The 23818-nt window shown below is 53.4% G+C and overlaps 1 protein-coding gene across 3 annotated transcripts; it reads right to left on the bottom strand.

The window, feature by feature from the left end:
- Window positions 1-12522: 12522 nt before the first annotated feature.
- SSC4D (scavenger receptor cysteine rich family member with 4 domains) lies at window positions 12523-21691 on the bottom strand (the record flags this gene model as incomplete). 3 transcript variants are annotated; one of them, XM_081256003.1, is made up of 11 exons in its annotated part: window positions 12523-13162; window positions 13228-13540; window positions 14171-14239; window positions 15130-15441; window positions 15556-15630; window positions 16203-16280; window positions 17351-17665; window positions 18450-18527; window positions 19483-19788; window positions 20060-20095; window positions 21526-21691. In XM_081256003.1, 11 exons carry the CDS (start codon window positions 21689-21691, stop codon window positions 13075-13077), a joined length of 1836 nt encoding a protein of 611 aa, XP_081112129.1. In that variant the 3' UTR covers window positions 12523-13074. The 3 variants fall into 3 exon arrangements, with proteins under 3 accessions (XP_081112129.1, XP_081112130.1, XP_081112131.1); XM_081256004.1 differs by having other exon boundaries at window positions 13065-13540; window positions 16173-16280; XM_081256005.1 differs by having other exon boundaries at window positions 13065-13540.
- Window positions 21692-23818: the final 2127 nt, after the last annotated feature.

Raw genomic sequence — 23818 nt, 5'->3', positions numbered from 1 at the left:
ATGGAGTCCTAACCACTGGACTGCCAGGGAATTCCCAGATTTGCATGTTAGAATGGTCATTCTGACAGCTAGAGTAGGGAGTGGATTGGATGGGGAGACCAGAGGTGGAGAGACCCTTTGGGGGGGGTGGTTCCTATAAGAGCCCCTGTGAGAGGTTGGGGGAAGGGGTTAGGGAGCAGTGATGGCTGTGGGAGGAGGGAGATGCCCCGCAGGACTCCTAGAAAAGTGGGTGGATGGGGACAGTCCCATCCTCCTAGAGAGAGCAGGGTTAAGGGAAAGATGGTGGGTTCAAACTACTGAAGTTTGCCCAGGTTGGGTCTGGACACAGAAATTTGAGTTTGTAGTGGGAAGTGGACCCGTGGGTCTTTAAGGAGTATAAATGAGCAGGGGGTGAGGTATGGGCTGGACCAGAAAAGATGGGCTCAGAAGGAGACCTGGAAGGATCAACAGGAAGCACAAGATGTGACCATCCATGCCTCATGGTGCTCCAAGGTGCCAGGTGCCTCCAGAAAACTGTAAGGACAGAAAAGCAGGCCTTTCCATGAGTTAGGGCATCTCTGTCAACCTCAGCAAGTGCAATTTTAGTGGAGCCGAACTACAGTGGTTCAGGATGGCAGGGGGTAGAGAAGTTGTGAATTAGGATTTGGAAATGAGTATTTTCTTTTTTTAAATTTATTTTTTATTTTATATTAGAGTATAGTTGATTTACAATGTTGTGTTAGGCAAATGACCATTTTCATCCGTAATTTAATGGTCAGATGAAGGAGAGAGACGCTGATATTACTGGTGGCTCATGGCAGAGGGAGGGTTTCCTTTGTCTGCAAGATGCCGGGATTGTTTAAATGCTCAGGGGAAAGAGTCCAGAGAGAGGCTGGAAGGATGGGGGTGGTGTGGAAGGAACAGGTGGGTTTGTTGACATGGGGGGCGGTCAGGAGCCCTGGAAGCGGGGTCAGCAGGGATGGAAGACCGGTGGGCTGTACTTCTGAGTGGAGGGCAGGGAGATTCCCGGGAACCTTCTTCTCTGAGAAGGAAAAGCTGAAGTCATCTGCTGAGTCATGGGAGGAGGAGGGGAGGAAGCTGGTGAACAGGCTGAAGGTTTGAGGGAGCCTCTGAGGAGGGTGGGGGAGTGAGCTGAGAAAAGGATCAGCTGGGCCTGGAGGCCTCGTGCACAGGGCCCCCATCTGCCGGGCCCTGTGGTTTTCTCCAGCAGCTCTCAGCAGTGTGGGCCAGGAGCTGAGAAGGTCGAGGTCAGACCACCCAGGGCAGGCAGTGGTCAGCTGTGGCCAAGGGCCCGGGGGCCAGGGGGCTCAATATATCAAAGGAGTGAATGCCAGGACTGGCCGAGGACCAGGCAAGGTGGGGAAAATAAAGGTGGGAGGGGGTCAGAGGCCGGAGGGCTCAGGGACTTGGAAGAACAAGTAGAGGGGAGTGGTGAAGTGGGGTGCCAAAGCATCAGGAGAGTGGGAAGCCCAAGAGCAGCAGAAAATTCTGGGGAGTGGACAGGGGCTAGGGCTGAGGCTCAGGTTTGAGTTGGTTCCCTTGAGAGGCTCTGGTGGCAGACGCTGTGTCTGTAGATGCTAGAAGTCCCCAGGATGAGGCAGGGCCTGGGGAAGGAGGAAAACAACAACCAGGGGCCAAAGGCCTCAGGAAGGCCACCCAGGACCAGGCTGTGAGGGCACAGGGATGGTTCACAGAGCTGCGAGCTCTGAGCCCCAAGGAAGGGGGTCTGCTCAAAGGGTTTAGAAGAAGCAGCGCAGCAGGCAGGGCAGCTGGCGGCTTGAACCTCCACACCTTTCCATTCTGCCTGGCACAAGGCCCTGCCACCCTCGCATCTTGCTCCCATAACTCTGATCTCCGGGCCAGCAGTTCTACCTCAGAAAGATGGGGCCAATTCGGGCCTCCTGAGCTTCACAACCAGGGAAGAGGAAGCCAAGGGCTTGAACAAAGGGGAGCGTGACTACCGTATTCCCTTGTTTTGTACTTTTTTTTTTTTGGTGGTACGCGGGCCTCTCACTGTTGTGGCCTCTCCCGTTGCAGAGCACAGGCTCCGGACGCGCAGGCTCAGCGGCCATGGCTCACGGGCCCAGCCGCTCCGCGGCATGTGGGATCTTCCCGGACCAGGGCACGAACCCGTGTCCCCTGCATCGGCAGGCGGACTCCCAACCACTGCGCCACCAGGGAGGCCCTGTTTTGTACTTTTTTATCCACTGGGTCATGCAGGTGGCTGAAGAGAGGCACAGGCAGAGTAGGGGCAGCCGTGATTTCTGAGGCACTGGATGTCCTGGGGTTACCCCTGGGGCAGGGAAAGGCCAGGGAGGAGGCCCTGAGGCTGGCAATAAATAAATAAATAAAATAAAAGCAGAGAAAAGAGAAATAAACAGAGACAGAAAGACAGAAAGGATCTGACAGAGGGAAGGTGCTGAGCTCGCTGGCCAGGTGCCCACAGCTCATCCCGGAAGCTGCTGGGCTGGACCCAGTCAGTGCAAGATGGATGGCTGCTCTGGGAAGGCAGAGGCCACCAGGCCACACCGCTGGATCATCCCTTCCATCTGCACCACCCGCTGCAGAAAGCCCAGCCAGGTGACCCTGTATGGCAGACTGAGGAGTGCCCCTGCTGAGGGCTTCCTCAGGGGCAGCAGGAGGTCAGAGAAGGGGGCTGTTTTGGAGGCAGGGACCCCATTCTGCCTCTCACTAGTTGTGAGGTCTGGCAGCCACTGAGCTCTCTGCAGCCTTCATTCCCAACTGTAAAATGGAAACAACCACCCAATCCTCAGTGATTGTGACATATCTTCTACATATCACCTACCCCACAGAGGACCTGAGTAACCTGGGGCGTCAAGGGTGTCCTTCAGGTCCAACAAGAACTTGGAGGCAACAGATATCTTCTGTTCCTGGCACCCTTTGGGGAGAGTTCCAAAAATCTGGCCAAGAAGTTTGGGCCAAAGGTGGGGAGTCAGGAGAGTAGGTTGTGACCCTAGTTCCCAGGGCTGCACCATTGATAAAGATTCCACCAATTAAAGGCTCCTACCCACCTCCCCTCACCCCCAAAACCCAGCACTTATGCTGGGTGCCAAGTCCCACCAAAAACAGGGAAGAAAGGACATGTTTCATCGCTCTATCCCACCCGCCCAAGAGCTCTGCCCCAGATGGCAGCCCTCTACGACTGGAAGAGACCCTGCTGATCATCAAGGTCACCTGCAAACTGGCCTCATTCTGCCTCTCCACCGTTTACTTGCTCCTCCATTGATTCAAATGTTGAGTACTTATTAGGTGCATAGTATCTGGCAGGGGAGACAAGTAATGACGTGTGATGAGAGGCTGAGCCCAGGATGCTGGGATAGGACATAGAGGGGACCCTAGGACCACCTATCCAAACTCATGGCCTCCAACTCCAGCTTAAATGCTTCCTCTTCCAGGGCTTCCCTGGTGGCACAGTGGTTGAGAGTCCGCCTGCCGATGCAGGGGACACGGGTTCGTGCCCCGGTCCGGGAAGATCCCACATGCCGTGGAGCGGCTGGGCCCGTGAGCCATGGCCGCTGAGCCTGCGCGTCCGGAGCCTGTGCTCCGCAATGGGAGAGGCCACAACAGTGAGAGGCCTGTGTACCGCAAAAAAAAAAAAAAATGCTTCCTCTTCCAGAGGCTTCCCAGAACTTCTGCTAGGAGTGACTTCTGCTTCTGAGCCCGCACCATTTCTCCAAAGCCCCACACACCAGGGTCTTACACAAAGGCCAGGAATGTATATGCACTATATCCCTATAGGTTATCTCCTCTTTGGGGGCAGAGCCCAGATCCTGTTCATCTTTGCATTCTATGGAACCCAGCACAGTTGCAGGGGATCAGAGTTCAATGGATACATATTAGTTGCATGTTATTGAAACTCAATGGAGTTCATCAGATGCACTAATAGTTGGTGTCTTTAAGACTTAGTCTCTTCACTTGTTAAGTGGGGATAATAATTTTCACTTCCTGGCGAGGCCAGATGGATCAAATGAGATATTGCATGTAAGTCCCTTGGCAAGCAGGAGGCTCTGTGCAGCCGTGGGTTGTTGCTAATAATATAGCAATCTCAGGGCTGGAGCTGGACGCAGACAGACAAGGAGCAGGCGCCCCTCTGTCTGCAGCTTCTCCTGCATGACAGTGGCGGAGAGGCACTCTGAGCCTGAAACAAGCCAAATGTGGGCAGCCAGACTGCAGTGGGAAGAGAAGCCAGTGGCAGCCCGCATACCCAGGTTTCAAGTCTGCCTCTAGCTCAGGGTGGTAACCTTGGGCAGGTTAGTCCCTTCTCTGAGCATCAGTGTCTCCATATGCCAAGTAGGAACTGAAATCTCTGGCTGGCTGTCAGCAGAGGGAGGTTCTGGTGGGAGTTGAAATGCATAGGAACCCCACAGCAGTGTCCAAATACTGTACAGTTGTGGGGTCTGAGTGAGGTCTGCACCAACCCCTCTGCAGACATCACCCCTTCCCTTCCACCCCGACAGGGTCAGACAGCAGCCTCGCTCCCTGGGAAACTGGGCATAATTTCTGGCCAGAGTGGCACGCAAATATTTGTTGAATAAGAGAATAAATGAACGAATAAATAAAGGGGGCCCCACAGAGGGAGTGCCACTCTAAGTCTTCCGAAGCATTACAGCCCCCCTCACAGGTCAACAGTTCATCCTCTGCTCATGGTCTGTACCACTTCCACCAGAGTCTGAACCACCATCATCATCATGTCTCCCCTGCATTAATGCAGCTGGTTTCCCTGCTTCCATCTTATTCCCCTACTGTCTACCCCTCCTCCACAAGATGCCCAGAATGATCTTTTTAAAATTCAAATCTTATCATGTCTCTCCTCTGCTTAAAACCCTCTAGTTAGTTTCCTAGTACCCTCAGGATAATCTCCCTAATCTTTAATGAGCCCACAAGGCTCTCCTCCCATCTCAATCCACCTTCTCCCTTGAACCTCTGTTCCAGCCATCTGCTTCTCCTTCCATTCCTCCAAGAGGACCAGGCTCCCTTTCCTCTGGTTAAAAGCTATTTTCGGGCTTCCCTGGTGGCGCAGTGGTTAAGAATCCTCCTGCTGGACTTCCCTGGTGGCACAGAGGTTAAGAATCCACCTGCCAATGCAGGGGACACGGGTTCAAGCCCTGGTCCGGGAAGATCCCACATGCCGCGGAGCAACTAGGCCCGTGCGCCACAACTACTGAGCCTGCGCTCTAGAGCCCGCGCACCGCAACTACTGAAGCCTGCGTGCCTAGAGCCCGTGCTCTGCAACAAGAGAAGCCACCGCAATGAGAAGCCCGCGCACCGCAACGAAGAGTAGCCGCCACTAGCCACAACTAGAGAAAGCCCGTGCGCAGCAACGAGGACCTAAAACAACCCAAATGTGGGCAGTGGGAAGTGAAGCCAGTGGGAACCCGCATATCCAGATTCCAAGTCTGCCTCTAGCTCAGGGTGGTGACCTTGGGCAGAGCAGTCTCTTCTCTGAGCATCTGTGTCTCCATCTGCCAAGTAGGAGCCAAAATAAATAAAATAAATTAAAAAAAAATAAAAGCTATTTTCTTCCTAAAGCTTTCCCTGCTCCTTCCCCCTAGACTAAGTTAGGGACCCCTGCAAACTGCTCCTAACTTGCCACTCTGTTCTTCCCCCATCCAACTCTCACCAGGCTTTGATGTAACCATTGGTCTATCTCCTGCCTAGACTGTAAACTCTACAGGAGCAGAGACCTGGTTGGCTCTGTGATGCGCTGTTTACCTTAGCCTGACACAAGGAAGGGCGCAAATATTTGCTGAGTAGCTGAGTGAGGGGGAGAGGAAGAAAGACTGCTAGCAGTCTGAGAGTAAGATAAACTCAAGCCCACCAAGACACCTCAAGGGCAGAGGCCAGGGAGGTGGGTGGAGGGGTGCACGGTCCGCAGGGGAGACAGGGAGTTAGGCCTAGACTACGAGTCTGAACAGCAAACTGCTGAGCTCCAGAGACCACCCTCCCTGCCTTGGCTACATCTCAAAGGGCCTCAGGGCCAACTCTGGAGACCACGCGGGCCACATCCTCAGGGTGACCCTGCACACACAGGCCTTTGCTGGGGCGCCTCTAAGCTGCCGGTAAACTCCCAGCCTAGTGCGCACGTCTGCAAGTGCCTGGGCCCGCCCCTTTCCAATGCCAGTTTTAACGAAAACTGGCCTTATAATTTTAACAGGCCTCTGTAGGTTAATCTTCCCCACAAACACGAATAAAGATCCCAGCCCGGCCCGACTGGCGGCAGGTGGGGTGTCAAATTCTCTTTGTAAACTGAGAATGGCCGCACAGACTAGAAAAGGTCGCCTTCACCCCAGGTTCTTGGGGACTATTCCGGACCCTTTCTTCCCGACCCCGCGTAGGTAGCACCCGACATCCTCGCAAGGTCCTGCTACCCCCGTCCCGCCAGCGACCGAGCCCAGGACGCTCCCCAAAGCCCAGAGGGGTGCGCCCGGAAGGGGCGGATTCTAGGAGACAGGGGGGAGGTGTCTCCCTTGTCTTCGGCTCCGCCCACCCGCACGCCGAAGCTTGCTGTGATTGGCTGTATCAGTCCAATGCTCTCCAATCAGGAGGCTACCGCGGACTCAGAGGTGGGGCTTCGGTTCCCACGCGGGGCGGGCTCCTACTCGCTCTCGTCGCGCGTGCTCGCTGCGCCCGCCCTGCCCTTCCCCTCGGCAGTGACTCAGCAGGAAAGCGCGACTGGACTGGGCCGAAAAGGCCGAGACGAGGCACCCGTTACAGGTCCACGCCACTGAGCTGGTGGGGCTGGGAGGAGGATTTTGGGGCGGAGGTGGGCGTCCCTAGACCTGGTTTCTGATCTTTTTTCGTGACCCAGGAAAACTTCTGATCCTTCTCCGGCCCTGAGTTTCCCTTCTGTACAGTAGAGATAAACATGTCCAGGGGTAGTCCTGAGACAAGATAGTACTAGTTAGTAGGAAGAGCATGGGGCTTTTTGGAGTTTGACAGCTCAGGGTGCGAATCCGACTCCCTAATAAGCTAGCTGTAAGATCCTGGCCAATCCCTAAATCCTCAAATGTCAAATCAGAGAAGAATTTTACCTCCATCTCTCAGGTTGCGACTGTGAAATGAGACAACGTATACAAATGCGGGGACGGTGGGGAGGGAACAAAACCACTTAATAGGTGGCTGCAGAATTCCAATTAGGAGAACCAGCTTTGATTAGCAAAACAAAAAGGGCAATTTCGGAAAGCTAGTCCTGGAGGCTAGGCAGTAGACAAGATAATTCTGCATAAGAAATGAGCAAGAACACATGTGAAAAATAGGCAAAGGACTTGATAGACATTTCTCCAAAGAAGATATACATATAGCCAATAAGAACAACAAAAAAAGAAACTTGACATAATTAGTCATTAAGTATCTCCAAAACCAGGAGATAACACTTAACAGCCAGTAGGATGGCTAGAATTTTTTTTAAGGGGGTAACAAGAGTTAGCAAAGATGTGGAGAATTGGAACCCCTGTGCAGTGCAAGTGGGAATGTCAAATGGCCCAACCACTGTGGAAAACCGTTTGGTGGTCCCTCAAAATGTTAAACATAGAATTACCATATGGCCTAGCAATTCCACTCCTGTGTATATACCCAAGAGAACTGGAAACAGGTTCCCAAACAGATACTTGTACAGGACTGTTCATCGCAGCATTATTCACAATAGCCAAAAGGTAAAAATAGCCTGTGTCCATCAACAGATGAATGGATAAACACAATCTGATAAGTCCATTCAAAGGGATATTATTTCACCTTAAAAAGGATGAGGGCTTCCCTGGTGGTGCAACGGTTGAGAATCTACCTGCCAGTGCAGGGGACACGGGTTCGATCCCTGGTCCGGGAAGATCCCGCATGCCGCGGAGCAACTGGGTGTGTGTGCCACAACTACTGAGCCTGCACTCTAGAGCCACAAGCCACTACTACTGAGCCCACGTGCCACAACTACTGAAGCCCGCGCACCTAGAGCCTGTGCTCCGCAACAAGAGAAGCCACCACGGACGAGAAGCCCGCGCACCGCAACAAAGAGCAGCCCCCGCTCACCGCAACCAGAGAAAAGACCGGGCGCAGCAACGAAGACCCATTGCATCCAGAAACAGTAAATAAATAAAATAAATAAATTTAAAAAAAAAAGGATGAGGTACTGATACATGCTACAGTGCAAATGAACCTTGAAAACACTATGCCAAGTGAGAGAAGCCAGTCACAAATGGCTACATGTTGCCTGATTCTTTGTCTAGGAAATGTTTAGAACCCATACAGACAGAAAGTAAATTAGCGGTTGCCAGGGGCCCCGGGGTGGGGAAAATGGAGAGTAACTGCTAATGGGTATGAGGTTTTTTTGGTGGGGTGATGAAATGTTCTGGAATGTTCTGGAATTAGTGGTGATGGTTGCACAACCCTGCAAATAGCTAACAACCACTGAATTGTACACTTGAGTGTACAGGGAGAATTTGATGGTATGTGAATTATATCGCAATAAAGCTGTTATTTAAGAAAAAGCAATGAGCAAAAATGTGGGAGTCAAGAGGGCTTGCAAATGCAGAAGGAGGTGGTAGGAGACGGAGGGTCTCAGCATTTGGGGTAGGCCATTAGGGCTAGAGTAGAGAATATCAGTAACAACTATGTGGGAATGTGCATGTGTGTGCGGTGGTGGTAATGGTGGCACTATGTGTGTATGTGAATATACAAGGGATTTTTAAAAACAGGGTATCTAATTTCCGGCTGTTTATTGAATGCTTGCTCCAAACATCAGCCAAGTGTGCACCATGCACAGCCTGGAATTGGTGGAACTTTGGGAGTGAAGGACTTGGTCAGTGAACAGGTAAAAGGAGAGTCACAAAGGAGGCAAAAGCAGATGGAAGATTTAGAAATCAGCAAAAGTCAGGGGTACTTAGCAGAATCTAAGCTCCCTAAGAATTCCTGAGGCTTTTGGTAGGGATCCTGGTATCCTACTTTAATGGGTCCTTTTGATTAGATCTTAAGACGCCAGGTGCACTCAGCAAGTTAAAAGAGGTGGGAAATGCTCAAGAGGCTGACATCTGGGCCGCCTGCATTCTTCATTTTCCAATGGATTCTCATTGCTCTTCGAATAAAACTCCTCCCGGTGGCCTAGAAAATCCTGAGTGGTCAGGTGCTTACCAGCTTTCCTGACTCATCTCTTAGCATGTTTCTCTTTGCTCCAATCACAATGCCCTTCTTGCTGGTCCTTCTGCAGGCCAGGCTAAATCCCCAGTGGAGGACCTGGAATGGTCCACCCCAAACATTTTCATGATCAGCAAAAGGCTCATGGCTGGTTCCCCCTCACTCCTCAGGCCCAGCTCAAGGCTCACCACCTCAGCGGCCTTCCCTGACCACCTGACCCTCCCATAACACCCTGCTTCATGTTCTTTGTAGCACTAATCACTGGCTCAAACTCTCTTGGCTATTGATTTGTTCAGTGGCTTATCATGGGTCTTCTTTTGAAGGTAATCTCTGGGCCATGCAAACAGTAACTGGTCTAGATCTCTTCCTGTTCTGCAGCCCCAGAGTCCAGCACGGTTCTCAGACTAGCACACAGGTGCTCCAGAAATACTTGTTCATGTCCTCCGTTCACTGGACAAATATTATTTGAGCACCTGCCATGTATAAGGTCCTACGTGCAAAGTCAAGCACAACAGACCCAGCCCCAGCCCTCCCAGCTCCCCTGGGCTGGTGGAAGACACAGCTAAGTCAGCAGTCTGCTGTGATGTAGGGGTGAGTGCTGTCACTGGGGAGGTACAGGGTGTGATGGGGGCTCCTAGTCCAGACCGTGGGTGGGGGAGGGGGTATCCGTGAAGGCCTCTGGAGAAAATGAAAGCTGAGACATGAGGCTAAATAAGAGTTGACCAAGGGGAAGGAAGGGAGAGGGTGACGTGTATTCCAGGCAGAGAGAACAGCATGTGCAGAGGCCCGGTGGGAAGAAAGCCCAGACATTAGAGGAATTGAAAGTAGTTCAGCCTGGCAAGAGCCTGGCAGCAAGTGGTAAGGGATGATGTCGAACCCAAGTAGAACCAGGCTGTTGCAGGACCTTGTAGACTGAGCTAGGTTGCTGAGGAAAACACTGGGGAGCCATGGAAGGGGTTTAAGCAGCGGAGTGGTACAATCAGATTTGTCAACATTAGACAGTTCACTGCTCTTGTGGTATGGGGAATGGATTGGAGACAGTGAGACAGTGAAGAGGCCATGAAAGAAATGTAAGAGAAGAAACAGCAAAAGAAACAAACATTCCAGCAGTGTTTGGGAGGTAGAATCAGCAGACTTTAATGACTAATTAGTTTTTCAAGGGTGGGGACTGTTGGGGATAACACCCAGATTTCCAGCTTATGCTAGTGCTTGGTAGTGTTACTTCCTAAACAGGGAAACCCAGGTTTAGGTGTAGGTGATGAAGTTCTAAGTGTCACAGGTTGAGTTTCAGGAGAGCACAGGGCGCTCAAATCAGCATTTGGATTATTCTGTGAGTTTCTCAAGGGCAAAAGCCCTTATTTATCTGCGTGTTCCCAAACCCAGTAGGCTCTGGCCCACAGAACACCAAAGTGTACACAGAACCACAGAAAACAGACAGCAGAACAGCTTTGATAACTGTCTGGAAAACAGGTTTCAGGCAGACCCCACAGGACAGAGAAAAATTTAGGAGCCTCAGTGTCTCACTCAGGATGGGGCTAGGTTACGCTGCTATGATAAACCACCCCCAAACTCAGATTTCTCACTCACTCTACCTGCCCATCTTGAGTCAATGGAAGCTTTTCTCCAGGTGGGGACCCAGACTGATGGAGCCTCCACCACCTGGAATGTCACTGGTCACCTTGAAGGAAAGGAACTTGGCAGATAGTGCTTGGGTCCTTGAAGGCTTCTACCTGAGGGGGATACTTCCACTCACATTTCATCAGCCAAAGCGTGTCAACATGCCATGTCCTCAAGAGGACAGGGAAGTACAAATCTACCACATGCCAGGAAGGGGAAGAACTGGACATGTTGGTGCCCAGTAATGGGCATCAAGAATCTTAACTTCTAGTCCTGGGTCTCCTCTGCAAACTTGTACAAGTCATTTCCCCGCTCTGAGCCTCAGTTGTCCCTGTCTGTAAAAAGGGATGCTAATACTTCCCTTTAGTTGAGCATTGATGAAAGCACTCTGTTTAGATGGGGAAGGGGAGTCCAGGGGTGGGAAGCCGTGACACATCTCAAGACAATGGAGAGGCACACTCGAGTGTGGGTGTGGCTGGAGTGGCAATGACCACAGGCTAAGCAGAATCTGAGTGTGCTGCACTGAGGTCTAGGGGCTGAGGGCAGCTACAGCATCCCTGTCCCTCTGCCCCCACTCCCTGAATTCTTAAGCATTTTCATTCCTTTCACTCCTCCAGCCCTCATCCCTCTGATGACACAGTGGGTCACAGAGAGCTCCCTGACAAATGGAGACAAAACCAATACTGCCAAGAGCTGATGGAGTTTGGAGCTTAAGTGTCTGCCTCACTCTTTGGCTGGCAGCCAGGACTTGGGTTTGGAGCCTGTGGGAGGCAGAATAATTCCCGCCCCCCACCAAGAGGTCCAAGTCCTAATCCCTGAAGCTGGTGAAAATGCTCCTTTACGTAGCTAAAAAGATTTTGCAGACAGGGTTAAACTAAGGACCTTGAGACGGGGAGATTATCCTGGATTATCCAGGTGGGCCTAATATAATAACAAAGGGCCTTCGAGGATGGAAGAGGGAGGCAGAAGAATCAGAAAAAGAGATGAGATGATGGACACTGGGGTCAGAGTGATGCAATGCTGGCTGGAAGGAGGTTGTGAGCAGGCATGGAATGCAGGCAGCCTCTAGAAGCTGGAAAAGGTAAGGAAAAGGATTCCCCACTGGATCCTCTAGAAAGAATATTGCCCTGCCAACACCTTGAATTGAGCCCAGGGAAACCCATTTCAGAGTCGTGACCTCGTGAGCTGTAAGATAATAAATTTGTTGTTTTAAGCCACTAAATTTATCATAATTTGTTACGGCAGGGAGAGGAAACTCATACAGAGCCTGCAGGCTGATGTGGAGGGCGGGGGTTTGACGTCAGACAGTTGTTACTGGCAAGTGGGGGGCTGAGAGAGGCTCGGGCAGGATCCCTCACTTGCCCCTGGCCTGGGGCGCCAGGTGAGGTACGTCAAGAGCAGCCCTTGGGGAAGCCCCAATGCTGCTTTACTCTCCTCCCTCATCCTTTCTGCCTCCTCTTAATTTTTTCTCTTCTAGTGACTCTTGCTATGTGCATTTGAGCAGACCCCTTCCTTTAGGATTCTGTGTATGTAAAAGGAAAATGGGGATGGGCTAGGGGACCCTTCAGGGGCCTTCCTGGCCTGACACCGTGAGTCAGCATTTCCAGGATGTGATGGGCCTGCTGAAAGCTCTCTGATGATGCTCTTGAACTGCCCTCCACCCTCAGGCAGGTTTCCTCCAGAGAGTCCTAACCAGAGTCTTCCCTGCTGCCACAAACAACGCACTTATGCCCAGACATTGACCTCGGTTAAAAGACAGGGGGGACAATGCTTTATTGACTTGGCACCTATGAACGGGTGGCTACAGGCCCCCAGGGTTCTTTGCTTCTGCAAAGTGGAGGCTCTGTGGTGGGAGCAGCATAAGTCGAGTTGCTGGTTCCAGCTGCAGGGAGGGGCCACTGTCCCCGCTTTGGCCCCTCCAGTCCCCTTGTCCAGCCAAGCACCATCTGAGTCCAGGCCCTCACAGAGCAGGCCAGGGCAACGACCCAGGTTCTTCTGCAGCCCCAGGCCAGTCTAAGGTAAGAGATGTAGGCCTCTCCTGCCTTCCCCTCTTCTTGAGGATCCCAAGATGGGTGGGGGGAAAGGAGATACCCCATTTACAGAGAGCACCTGAACCTCCTGGACCAGGGTTAAGGAAGGCTGGGTTAAGGGTATTGTAACAGGAGTCCCATCAAAGAGGAAAGTTAGGAGTTCTTCCCTTCCCACCATTTTCTGTTTTAGCTGAGCAGAAAGTAGGAGTTTTCATTGAACTGGGCCCACAGTAGGTGATGACGGGTGGGGTCACACACTAAGTTGATGGGATAGAGCCAGGCTCCCTCAGGCAGGACTACACCACCTGAGCAGGCTCTCTCCCAGGCAAGGGGAGGGAAGGGCAGAGTGAACTGCAGTTGTCACAGGAGGAGGACTTCCTGAAGGAAGAGGCCACAGTAGGCTCCCCGAAGAGGTGGTCTGCAGAGTGGGCTGGGTCACGATGGCTGGCACAGGACACTGGCATCCTCACTGTGGTCACAGTTGTGGGCATCCCAGCGGATGTGAGAGCAGAGCAGCAGGGCACTCTCGTCCCCACGGCACTTGACATTGTCCAGGAGGATAGGGCCTCGGCCTGGGCCAAAGTGGGCCTCACCAGGGGCTGCCAGGGCCTGGCCACAGCCCAGCTGGTGACACAGGACGCCGGCTGCCCGCATGTCCCAAGCATCATCGCAAACGGTGCCCCACTGCTGCCCTAGGAAGAGCTCTACACGGCCCTCGCATCGGTGGGCTCCGTTGGCCAGACGTAAGTGCCCTGTGGGGAGACAAGGTCTGGGGCTGGAAGGGGCTGGCCCAGGCCAGGCCACTCCCAAGCTAGGCCAGGTAAGGGGTAGTTAGAGGAGGCAAAGGGTGGTGGTTTGGGACACAGCACTGCCCTGGGAACCACTGGACGAAGGCAGACAAATGAGATTAAAATAAGATGGGCATCAGTCCAGACTGCAACTCAAGATCAGAAGAACGTGTACAAGCCTTTGTGGGGCGCTCTTTGCATGCTGGGAGCTTCATGTCTGCTCTCTCCTTAGTTCTCTGTTCACAATCCCAATACCTCAGACCCAGGGCTGCTCTCTATCATCATCATCTCCCCTCCTCCCTGGACTCCCCAGACTAAAGCCTGAATTCTTTCATTGCTCTCCTGAGGACAGGAGCCCATCCCTTTATTTTGGTCCCAACTCTAGAAATCTCTAGATGACTCTAGCTTAAAACCCACCTCCCTCTTTCTGGACATCATGCCTCTATTAATGAGGCCTGAGACTCTCGCAGAAGGACAAAGGCTCCAGGACCTGGTGCAAATCTGCTGTGTAACCCCGGGCTGTGACCTCCTTCCAAATCTGGTCCTTCGTATCCTGATGCCTCCACTTCACTCTTAGGGATGGTGGACACCTACCGTCCCTCGGCCGAGGAGTGGGCACCTGGGTGGTCTCAGCACCATCCTGCTGGACTAGCTCCTCTGGGCCTGGCTCAGCAAGGACAAAGAAACAGGCGGCTGTCACATTGGGGAATAAGTCCCTTGAGGCCAGGTCACCTCTTACCCTCCAAGGGAGGACTGATTTAGGGTCAGAAAGGACTTCATAGGTCCCCGCTCCTTGGTACAGAAACGTGGGTTGTGCTTCTTTCACCCTGGGGCCCAAAGCAGAACCCTTTGTGGCCAAGGCTACCAGGACACCAAACAAGGGCGAAAATACCAATTCCCAAAGCAATCAATAAAGAGACGCATTTTTAAATGTGTCAGACTCTGCAAACACCCCTTTTCCATTGACTCCCACCAAGGGTCAAACGCTTGCTCCCCGAAAGCTGATCAACTCTCCCTGCTAACTAGAGTTTTTCGGGTCCTTGATGCAGCAGAACAAAACCTCCCCAGCCACGTCTCTCTCCACACTTTACCACTGGACTTCGGCCTCTCAGCTCGGGCCCCGCCCCTCACTGCCGCAGAGGGCGCTCCCTTCCCGGCCCCGCTCATGCCGCGCAGCCGCAGAGCGCGCCGATGGTGGGCTCCGCCTCTGTCTGCGGAGCGTGAGTCCTCTGCCGGGGCGCTCACGCCGCAGTGCCTCGGCGAGCTCTGACGCTCGGCCAGCTCTGACGCTCGGCCCCGCCCATTTCCCAACAGCCCCCGCCCCTCCCGCGCCGCAGAGCGTGCCTGCGCGAGGCCCCGCCCACTCCCCAGAGCCTGCCTCATCCCGCCCGCGCCGCAGTACGCGCCTGAGCCGGCCCCGCCCATCTCACAGCAGGCCCCGCCCTGTCGCAGTGAGCGCCTGCGCGCGGCACCGCCCGCCCCGCCGCAATTCCTCAGGTGGCGCTCTTCCCCGCCCGTGCCGCCGTGCATACGTGGTCCTGCAGCGGCCTCACCTGAGCAGAGCGCGCCCGCATCCTCGTGGTGGCCGCAGTTGTGCTGGCCCCAGCCCAGGTGGAAGCAGTCGCTCAGGCGGGCCTCCGTGCCGGCGCAACCCACGTTGTCCAGCAGCACGGGGCCGCGGCCGTAGCCGAAGTGGCCGAGGCCCGTGGCACCCAGCGCCGGCCCGCAGCCCGCCTCGCGGCAGGCCACGCGCGCGTCCGCGAAGTCCCAGTCATCGTCGCACACGGTGCCCCAGCCCCCGGCGTATAGCACCTCCACGCGGCCGCGGCACGGGCTCGGGCCGCCCACCAGCCGCAGCCGCCCGCCTGCGGGGCGCACAGGCCCGCGGCCAGAGGGACTGGGCTGGGGCCACCGGCTCCCGGGCAGAGCCCCGGCCCCACCCTCTTCCACCCACAACGGAACCCCGGCCTGCCACTTACTTTTCTTCCCCGCCGCCCAGGCCGCTGTGGTGAACAGTGCCGGCTCCCTGGAAGGCAGGGCACCAACTCCTGTAGCTGCAGAGACAGGGTATCTAGAGCATTTGAAGGGGACAAAGAGGGCTTCTGGCCTGCAGTAGGGCACAGGGCGCGTCTACTGAGATGCCCCAACTCTTACCACACCTGCACCCCACTCAGCCTCAATCCTAGAGTCACCATGTTGTATGCTGTGGTGGGGTCCTCAGGAAGCTTGAAGGGAATAAACCAAACCCTACTTCCAGGCATTATCCTAATTTCAACCCAATGATAGGTCCAGCCCTAATTGCAAATGTACTTCTACCATTCATTCAAGTTATATCTCACTTCTCACAAGGCCTCTCAATTTCCAACCTCAGCCCCAACCCAAGTTTTATTTCAAGAGCTTTGAAGAAGTGCCTCCTCCCACCCTGCTGAACTTTTCAGAGCTCTGGATTTCACCCTTGCTCCATCTCCTCATCTGTTCTCTCACCCACCTCTTCACCATCTGGCTAAAAGCCTTGGCCTGCTAGCCCGGGCCCCGCCCCCTGGGTCCAGAACAGTATTCCCAATTCCCAGCCCTGCCCACCTACCATTGCCCCTACCATTCCAGCTTGGTGGGCTGGGCTCCTTACCCTCTGGCTCTGTGTGCCAGGCCCAGTCCGCTCTTGTGGCCAACTGTGGCAGTGCTGTGAGAGTCAGGTGCCCCAGGACTAGAGTAGGAGTCAGAGAAGGGAGTAGGGTCAGAGGCCAAGGTTCTGGTTCCTGGTCAGCCTTGGGCTCTCGGAGAGGATGGCAGGGTCTCTCTGGAGAAGACAACAGATTTTACTTTCAGAGCTGGGGGCTCAGTCCCAACTGGGGTCCAAGGAAGTCTGCCCCACTTTGCCAGTTCTTGTAATTTATTTGTGCTGCCTAGGTGTACACTTCATGGTTTATACAGGCTTTCACAGATGTGCTTTCATTTCTCTCCAGTGTTCCCAGAAGCCCAGTGTGTGTCCAAGATGGGGAGATAAAGAAGGCCTTGCCCAACAGGGAGGGCCATGCACAGTCCTGAGGGGCTTCCAGAACAAAACTCACTATCCCCACTTACAGATAAAATAATAAGACTAGAAAGGGCAAGGGGCATACCCAAGATCATGCAGCAAGGTTAGCTGAGGCTTTGCCAGGGCTCACTCTGACTCATTGGGCCTCAGCTTTCCCATCTGTAAATTGGGGATTATGCCTCCTGGTTTGCTGTAAGGCATGGGCAAGCACTTTATATCTGGTAGAATGGAGTCCATTTGTGAAATGCCATTAACAGCCCTATTATTCCTAGTTCAGAAAACCTCTCAGTATGGGAGAGGGACCAGGTGAGAAGAACTACTATTATAAGAGAATCAGGATTACAGATGGCTAGGGAATTCTGGGGACATACCTGGGTTTCAATGAGAGAATTCTGGAGTATCTCTGGAGCGATCCTAGAGGACTATTACTTTACTCTGAAGTATTCCATAAAGAGTACTTAGAAAGTGGTGGAGTACATTTTTGGAGTACTGTTAGACAATTCTGGAGTATTGGTGAGGTAATACTGCAGTATTACATACCTGTGGAGTCTACTAGGATTTTCGGAGGCACTTCTAGAGTAGTACTGAGAAATTAAAACTAATTCGGGGGCCTTCTTGAAAGAGCTCAGGTTAACACCAAGACAGTCAACATCCCGCTCCCCTCCCAGGCCCCACTCCACCTCCTCCTGCTTCAGGACTCGGCCCCGCCCCGCCCCCGGCCCCGCCCCCGAAGTCCGTACCTGCGCAGAGCGCGCCGGCGTCCTCGTGGTGGCCGCAGTTGTGCACCCCCCAGCCTAGGCTCAGGCAGGCTGCCAGACGGGGCTCGCCTCCTTCACAGTGCACGTTGTCCAGCAGGATGTGCCCCGTGCCGTAGCCGAAGAAGGCGTTGGTGGTGGCTGCCAGGGCAGCCCCGCAGCCTAGCTGGCGGCAGACCACGGTGGCGTCCGGCAGCCCCCACTCATCATCACACACGGTGCCCCACAGGCCACCGTGCAGGATCTCCACTCGGCCCTGACACGGGCCCGCGCCCCCCACTAGGCGCACGCTGCCCTCACCTGGTAATGGGGGTGGGGGGACAAGGAGCATCTCCCACATGGCTTTGCTGCCCATCCCAACCCAAAGTTCTTCCTTATTGCCCCAGGCCCTCCGCATACCCACAGTGCATGGTGTCCCAGGACCTAAAACCTAGGAGGAGCTGCTCACCCACTTACCCCCAAGGCACTGCTTCCTCAGAGTCTAGATTGGGGGTGCTTTGTGGGATCTGAGGACAGAACCCTATGACTGTGTCATTTCCTGCCTAAAAGCAACCCTCCCTGCCCTTGTCCATCCATGCTCTGCTAACCATCTAGGATGTGCTGATTCCTCATTTATAACACTACTGCAATGAAAGCCTTCTCATCTTTCCAGGTATAGCATCAACAACTCTTCCTCCAGGAAACCCTCCCTGATTTCTGATGAATGGGATCCTCTTTCTCCTTCAGATTTTCTTGCCTTTTTATCTGTCTTTCTTTAAGGGAACTTTTCATTTTGTTGTTCTACATCATTATCAGCATTTCTGTGATTATCAGACTCTCCCATTAGATTAAGCTTCAGCCCCCACCTCCCTTATTTTCTCCAACCTTGTGCTGACTATTTTTATCATCCCACTAGAATGAATCTTCTTTCCCTGTCCAAATGGTGAGTGGCCTGAGGGGGTGCAGGGGCAGGGCGGGATGAAGGAATGACCAAACTCACCAATCAGTAATCCCTCACTTCCCACTGCCTAGGTAGGGTTTGGGATATTCCTTCCTGGATCCCTCTCCTAAGACCCAGGTCGTCCCCCACATTGCCTTTACTTACCTTTTCCGTTCTGGGGAGTTGTAGGGGGTGCCCTACTGGTTAACACTTTCCTTCTTGGGGTCTGTGTGGGCAAGAATTCTAGGAAAGAAGCAGGGTGGAAGGGAGGAGAATATGGAGTTTTCTGTTCTCCATCCTCACAAACTCAGGTATGTGAGGGGCAGGGCATGGACCCCTAAGGTACCTGCCCTCAGGGCCTCTGGCCACACAAAGGGTCAAAACTAGGAAATCTGGGGTATGAGAGGAGAAAGGGCCACCTAAGTCCTGAAAGCAGTAGCTTTAGAGGATTTCGTTTAGTTCTCAGTTCTTTTAGTTCTTAAAGCAGTATCACATCACTTGAGAACTTGTTAGAAATGCAAATTCTCGGGCTCCACCCCAGACCTGCAGGATCAGAAACTCTGGCATGGGGCCACTATCTGTGGTTTTTTTTGTTTTTGTTTTTTTGCGGTAAGCGGGCCTCTCACTGTTGTGGCCTCTCCCGTTGCGGAGCACAGGCTCCGGACGCACAGGCTCAGCGGCCAAGGCTCATGGGCCTAGCCGCTCTGCAGCATGTGGGATCTTCCCGAACCGGGACACGATCCCGTGTCCCCTGCATCGGCAGGCAGACTCTCAACCACTGCGCCACCAGGGAAGCCCCACCATCTGTGTTTTAATGAGCCCTCCAGCTGATTTTCTTGAAAACCAGAACTACTGCTCTCAAGGTCAAAGCCTCTCAGAGATTTGTTGCAGCTCTACACCAAGCGGGCCTTACAGCCAGTGTTGACCCCAATTGTCTGGTTTTAAAAATGGGAAGGGGGCTCTGCTGGGATAATCAAGGCCCTCCACGGAAGCAGTAATGCTGGTTTTCAGCAGAGGTCACACAATGAGCCAGAGCACTGCTGGGGCCCAGGCTCTGACAGCCAGGCTGGGGCGCTTCCCCAGCACCATGCACTGCAGCTGCTGGCTTGGTCTTCTTCTTTGGAACATTCTTACTACTGGGAAGCCCTGCTGCCTGCCAGCCTGTCTGCCCTTCCGGATCACAGACTGTCCTGCTCACCGTCACACAGGACAGCCACGTCCTCGTAGTGAAAGCAGTTGTGGACGCCCCAGCCTCGGCTGCCACACTCGCTCAGAGCAGCTTCCTGCCCAAGGCACTCCACGTTGTCCAGCAGGATGGGGCCGCGGCCCTGGCCGAAGGTGAGGGGCCGCGGCACGGGCAGAGCCAGGCCGCAGCCCAGCTGACGACACACCACATTGGCGTCCACCACGTCCCAGTCGTCGTCGCAGACGCTGCCCCAGGAGCCGCCATGCAGGACCTCCAGGCGTCCCCGGCAGCGGCTCGGGCCCCCCACCAGCCTCAGCTCTGTGGAGAGGGTTAAGCTGGCACGGGGAGATCAGTGGGCCCAACCTCGAGGGTGCCTCCGCCTTGCTCTGAAGCTGTGGGGGCCTTGGGATCAGGCCCTCCTCGGACTTATTTCTCCCTTTCTGTAAAATGGGGAGACTAGAGCAATCCCTTTGGGGGCCTCTAGTATAATGGAGGGCTGGTTAGTCATTATTCCCTGGGTCTTCTGTCTGAGCATCTGAGTACCTCGGGAGCAGGGGGGAGGGCAGGGGGGAGGGGCAGGGGCACCTACCTGGAAAGGGCAGTGAGGTGGGCTGTAGGGCGCTGGCTGGAACAGAGTGAGGAAGAGCATTGGCCCCCTCAGCCCCCTCCCTTGGCTGCTTGGCCCTGGGAACAGAGCCTCCCCTCCTCTCCCCATGGTCCTCACCATCATCCCCCTCCTCTTCACTACCCCTGCTTTTCCAAAGCCCCTGACTGCCCCAGTTGGTTTCCTTGCTTCATCCCTCGCCCATTGGTCCATGGGCCGCCCCAGAGAGATCCGCCTGAGACACAGATCAGCTCAGCTTATCCCACTCCACTGCTGAATTCCTCAAAGACTCCCCTTTTCCTGCAGGAGTCCCAGAACCTAAGATTTCTCTACAAAGTCTTCTAGGATCTTCTGATCAGCTTCTCCTTACTTCTTAATCTCCCATCCGTCTTGTCTCCAGGTCTTTAACCCTGTAGACTCCTCTGCTAGCCCTGCTCATTACAGCCCTGCAGATTGAGTCCCCTCCTATGGGAAGCCTTCCTGGAGCTCTCAGCTAGAAGTGCTCTCCTTTTCCTCTCAATACCTGGGCACCATATACATACCCTTTTCCAGGCCTTCTGCCCAGTGATGTAGCCATGTCTGTCTCATCTTGGTCTCCCCCAGAGCCCCCTGCCCAGAGCCTGTTACTCCCCAGGTGCTCAGTAGCTCTGCCTTAAGTGTGTAAATTACCTTTGGGATTCATTCTGATTTCCCCCAAAGATTTACCTGTATAAGTCCTTCTGCTTCGGCTCTCACATATGTATATGTCAGGCACTGTGCTCATTGCTTTATGTGGCCTGACTCACTTACTCATTAGGACAACTTATGAGGCAGCTTGGATTTTGCAGAAGGGGAAACTTCAGGTTTAGTGAAGTTAGGTAACTTGCTCAAGGCCATTCCGCAAATAAAAGGTAGAGCTGGAATTCTAACCCGGACAGCCACACTCTTCTTTATCATACAATCTGAGCACGTGGACTGAGAGGGAAACTGGCCTAGCATGGGAAATTGAACACCCATAACAGCCCCTCATTTGTGCACAGAGTTCTCAGACACATCCACATACCTTAGTTCAGAGAAAGAATCCTGAGGCATGTACTAGTGTACCCATTTTACAGATGAAGCAACTAAGAGTCAGTTTTTTCTTTCCTAAGTTAGGATAGTCCCTGGGCTGTTTGATTGCATCTGTTCCACCAGTTGGCTTTCCAACAGCCATTGGTGAGCCTATGCCCTTTCCCTCCTTGCCTGTTTCCAATATCCTAACTGCCCATACTCTGTGTACATTGAGCCCTCACCTTTAGCACTGAGCCTTCCACTCCCTCAACTCAGACCTTAGCTTTCATCAAACCTGGGCAAATGTCAGAGCTGGAGGGAATGTTGGAAATCACCTCCTTTGCAGGCCACCTCCCACCGTAATTTTACAACTGGGAAAACTCAGAGCCAGAAAGGGGAAATGGGGGAAGGGGAGCACTCACCCAGTGGCAAGAGGAGGAGGAAGGACAGGACAGGGTTGAGGGGGGAAGGGGCAACGTTCCTGTCTCTGGGCCTCCATCCCCTGCTCTTCTCATCAGGCTGGGGACCAACTTGCATCTCCGTGTCCTTATGCATCCAGCCAGTGGATGGCCTTTCCAAGAGTCCCATTAAGGGGTGGTGGAGAATTCACAGCTTGAACTTCTGGAATTAAAGGTTCCCCTTCACTTCTTCCAGCTGGAAGGGCCCAGGTAGAGCTTCAGTGAGGGGTGGGGGCGTGGCATTTCCACTTGGGTTTCGTATTCTGAGTGGAGGCAGCAGCTGGAGGATGAGGACAGAAACACAGATGGAAACTCCTCATGAGGAGTTAGGTCTGGCTGGAGCAGAGGGTGTATGAAAGCAAGGGGTGGGAGGGTTGTCTGATCCCAAACTGAGACAGGTCTGCCTGGCTGTGCCAAAGGCTCAGAGCTTTTCCTCCAGGGCAGCACATCCCAAAGCAGGGTGTTTGTGCCACTGGGGGCAACCCACATCATTTTGGGGGGAGATAGATGACATTTACTGTTTCATTTTCATTTATTTTTTCTTTTACACTGCCTTCTATTTATGGCAAAGGATTCTAGCTTTTCATTTATCTGGAACAACATAAAGTTTCCCTTTAAAGTTAATTTAATTTATTTAATTTTATTTTTTTGGCTGCACCGTAGCTTGCGGGATCTTAGTTCCCCGACCACGGATTGAACCCAGGCCCGTGGCAGTGAAAGCGCTGAGTCCTAACCACTGGACCGCGAGGGAATTCCCTAAAGTTAATTGAAATCAGAAAAAAAAAAAAAAAGTTAATTTAAAGAAAAAACATCAGGGACTTTCCTGGTGGTCCGTTGGGTAAGACCCTGCGCTCCCAATGCAGGGGACCCGGGTTCGATCCCTGGTCAAGGAACTAGATCCCGCATGCATGCCACAATGAAGATCCCGTGTGCCGCAGCTAAGACACCGCACAGCTAAAATAAATAAAAATTTTTTAAAAATCAAGGAAATATGGTTCCCACGAGTCACAAATATGCAAAAATGGTATAGGGCTGGGAGAGTAAATGCCATTTGGGATTTTTTTTTTTAATTTTGGATTGAGGTTTACAAACCAAAAAGTGCATAAATCATAAGTGCAGAGCTCAGTAAACATTCACACCATGTAACCAGCATCCCAGTGTGTGGACTATGATTGGATGGTTGGCGGCTAGTTTAGAAGATGGTTCTGTTTGGGATATACTGAGACCCAGGTTCCGGGGGGACATGGGTACCCCTCTCAGTCGGAACACCCCCCCACCCCACATCTTTCCCTGGCTTTGCTTCCATCCTGGCATACAAACAGTCTGCTTGGGAAGAGGATGAAAACCTATCTGGATGTGGACACAGGGTTTTCAATACTCCATTCATGGGGCCCAGTACAGCCCCCAGTGGAATAATCAGCTTTTGTCCTCTTGGGGACAGCTGGGAGATGGGAGTCGAGAGCTGTGAGGAGGGGGGAAGCATGGTCCAATCTTTGTTGAGGGGAATCCACTGTGACCTGGGCCTTCCCCTGCCTCCCAGGCCTTGGGGCCAGCCACGTCTCAGGCTGTTGGAACACTGTCCCCCCAGGTCAGGGAAGCCCCTGCTCTGTGAGTATGGGGACACACAGCTCCCAGGGAACCTGGCTGGGAATCCTGAAGTCCCCCCGCTCTATCTCCTGCCACCCTGGCCCAGGAGTGAGGGAGGAGGACCCCCGATCCTGACCGCCACTGATCTCAAGTCCTGGCTGACCCTAGAGCTCTCAGTGGGCCTTGTGGAGCCTGCCTTATCTCTAGCTCCTAGCTTGGTCCCCAAAACTGTTCCTGCCTTACACCCTGGGAACCTTGGTCAAAATGAGGCTTAACCGTTCCCTGCCCTCATGGATTGTGGCTCCCTCCCTACCCTGTAGCAGTGCACCTGTTGCCCTGAACTGTTTCTTCACTGTTCAGGGCAGGCAGCATACACAGTGGTTACAAGCATCCACTCCGCCATCTACTTACTAGCTGTGTGAGCTCATCTTGCCACGCCTCGCTGTCCTCATCTTTAAAATGGGGCTAGTAATACACTTACCTCTTACAGTTCTTGCTAGGATACATGAGCTAAAGTTTGTAAAAAGTTTAGCCCCAATCCTGGCCCACCGTAAGTGTGGTAGCTGTTATTATGATTACTGTCTCCCCGTTTAGACTGGGGACCCTCGAGAGCAGGGACCAGGGCTTACCCAACGGTAGCACCTGGCACAGGGTGGGTACTAAGGAGACT

Source organism: Mesoplodon bidens, assembly GCF_964165515.1.
Source record: "Mesoplodon bidens genome assembly, chromosome: 15".
NCBI lineage: Eukaryota > Metazoa > Chordata > Mammalia > Artiodactyla > Ziphiidae > Mesoplodon > Mesoplodon bidens.
The sequence above is the reverse complement of the archived record's forward strand: the minus strand, read 5'-3'. Positions and strand labels throughout refer to the sequence as shown.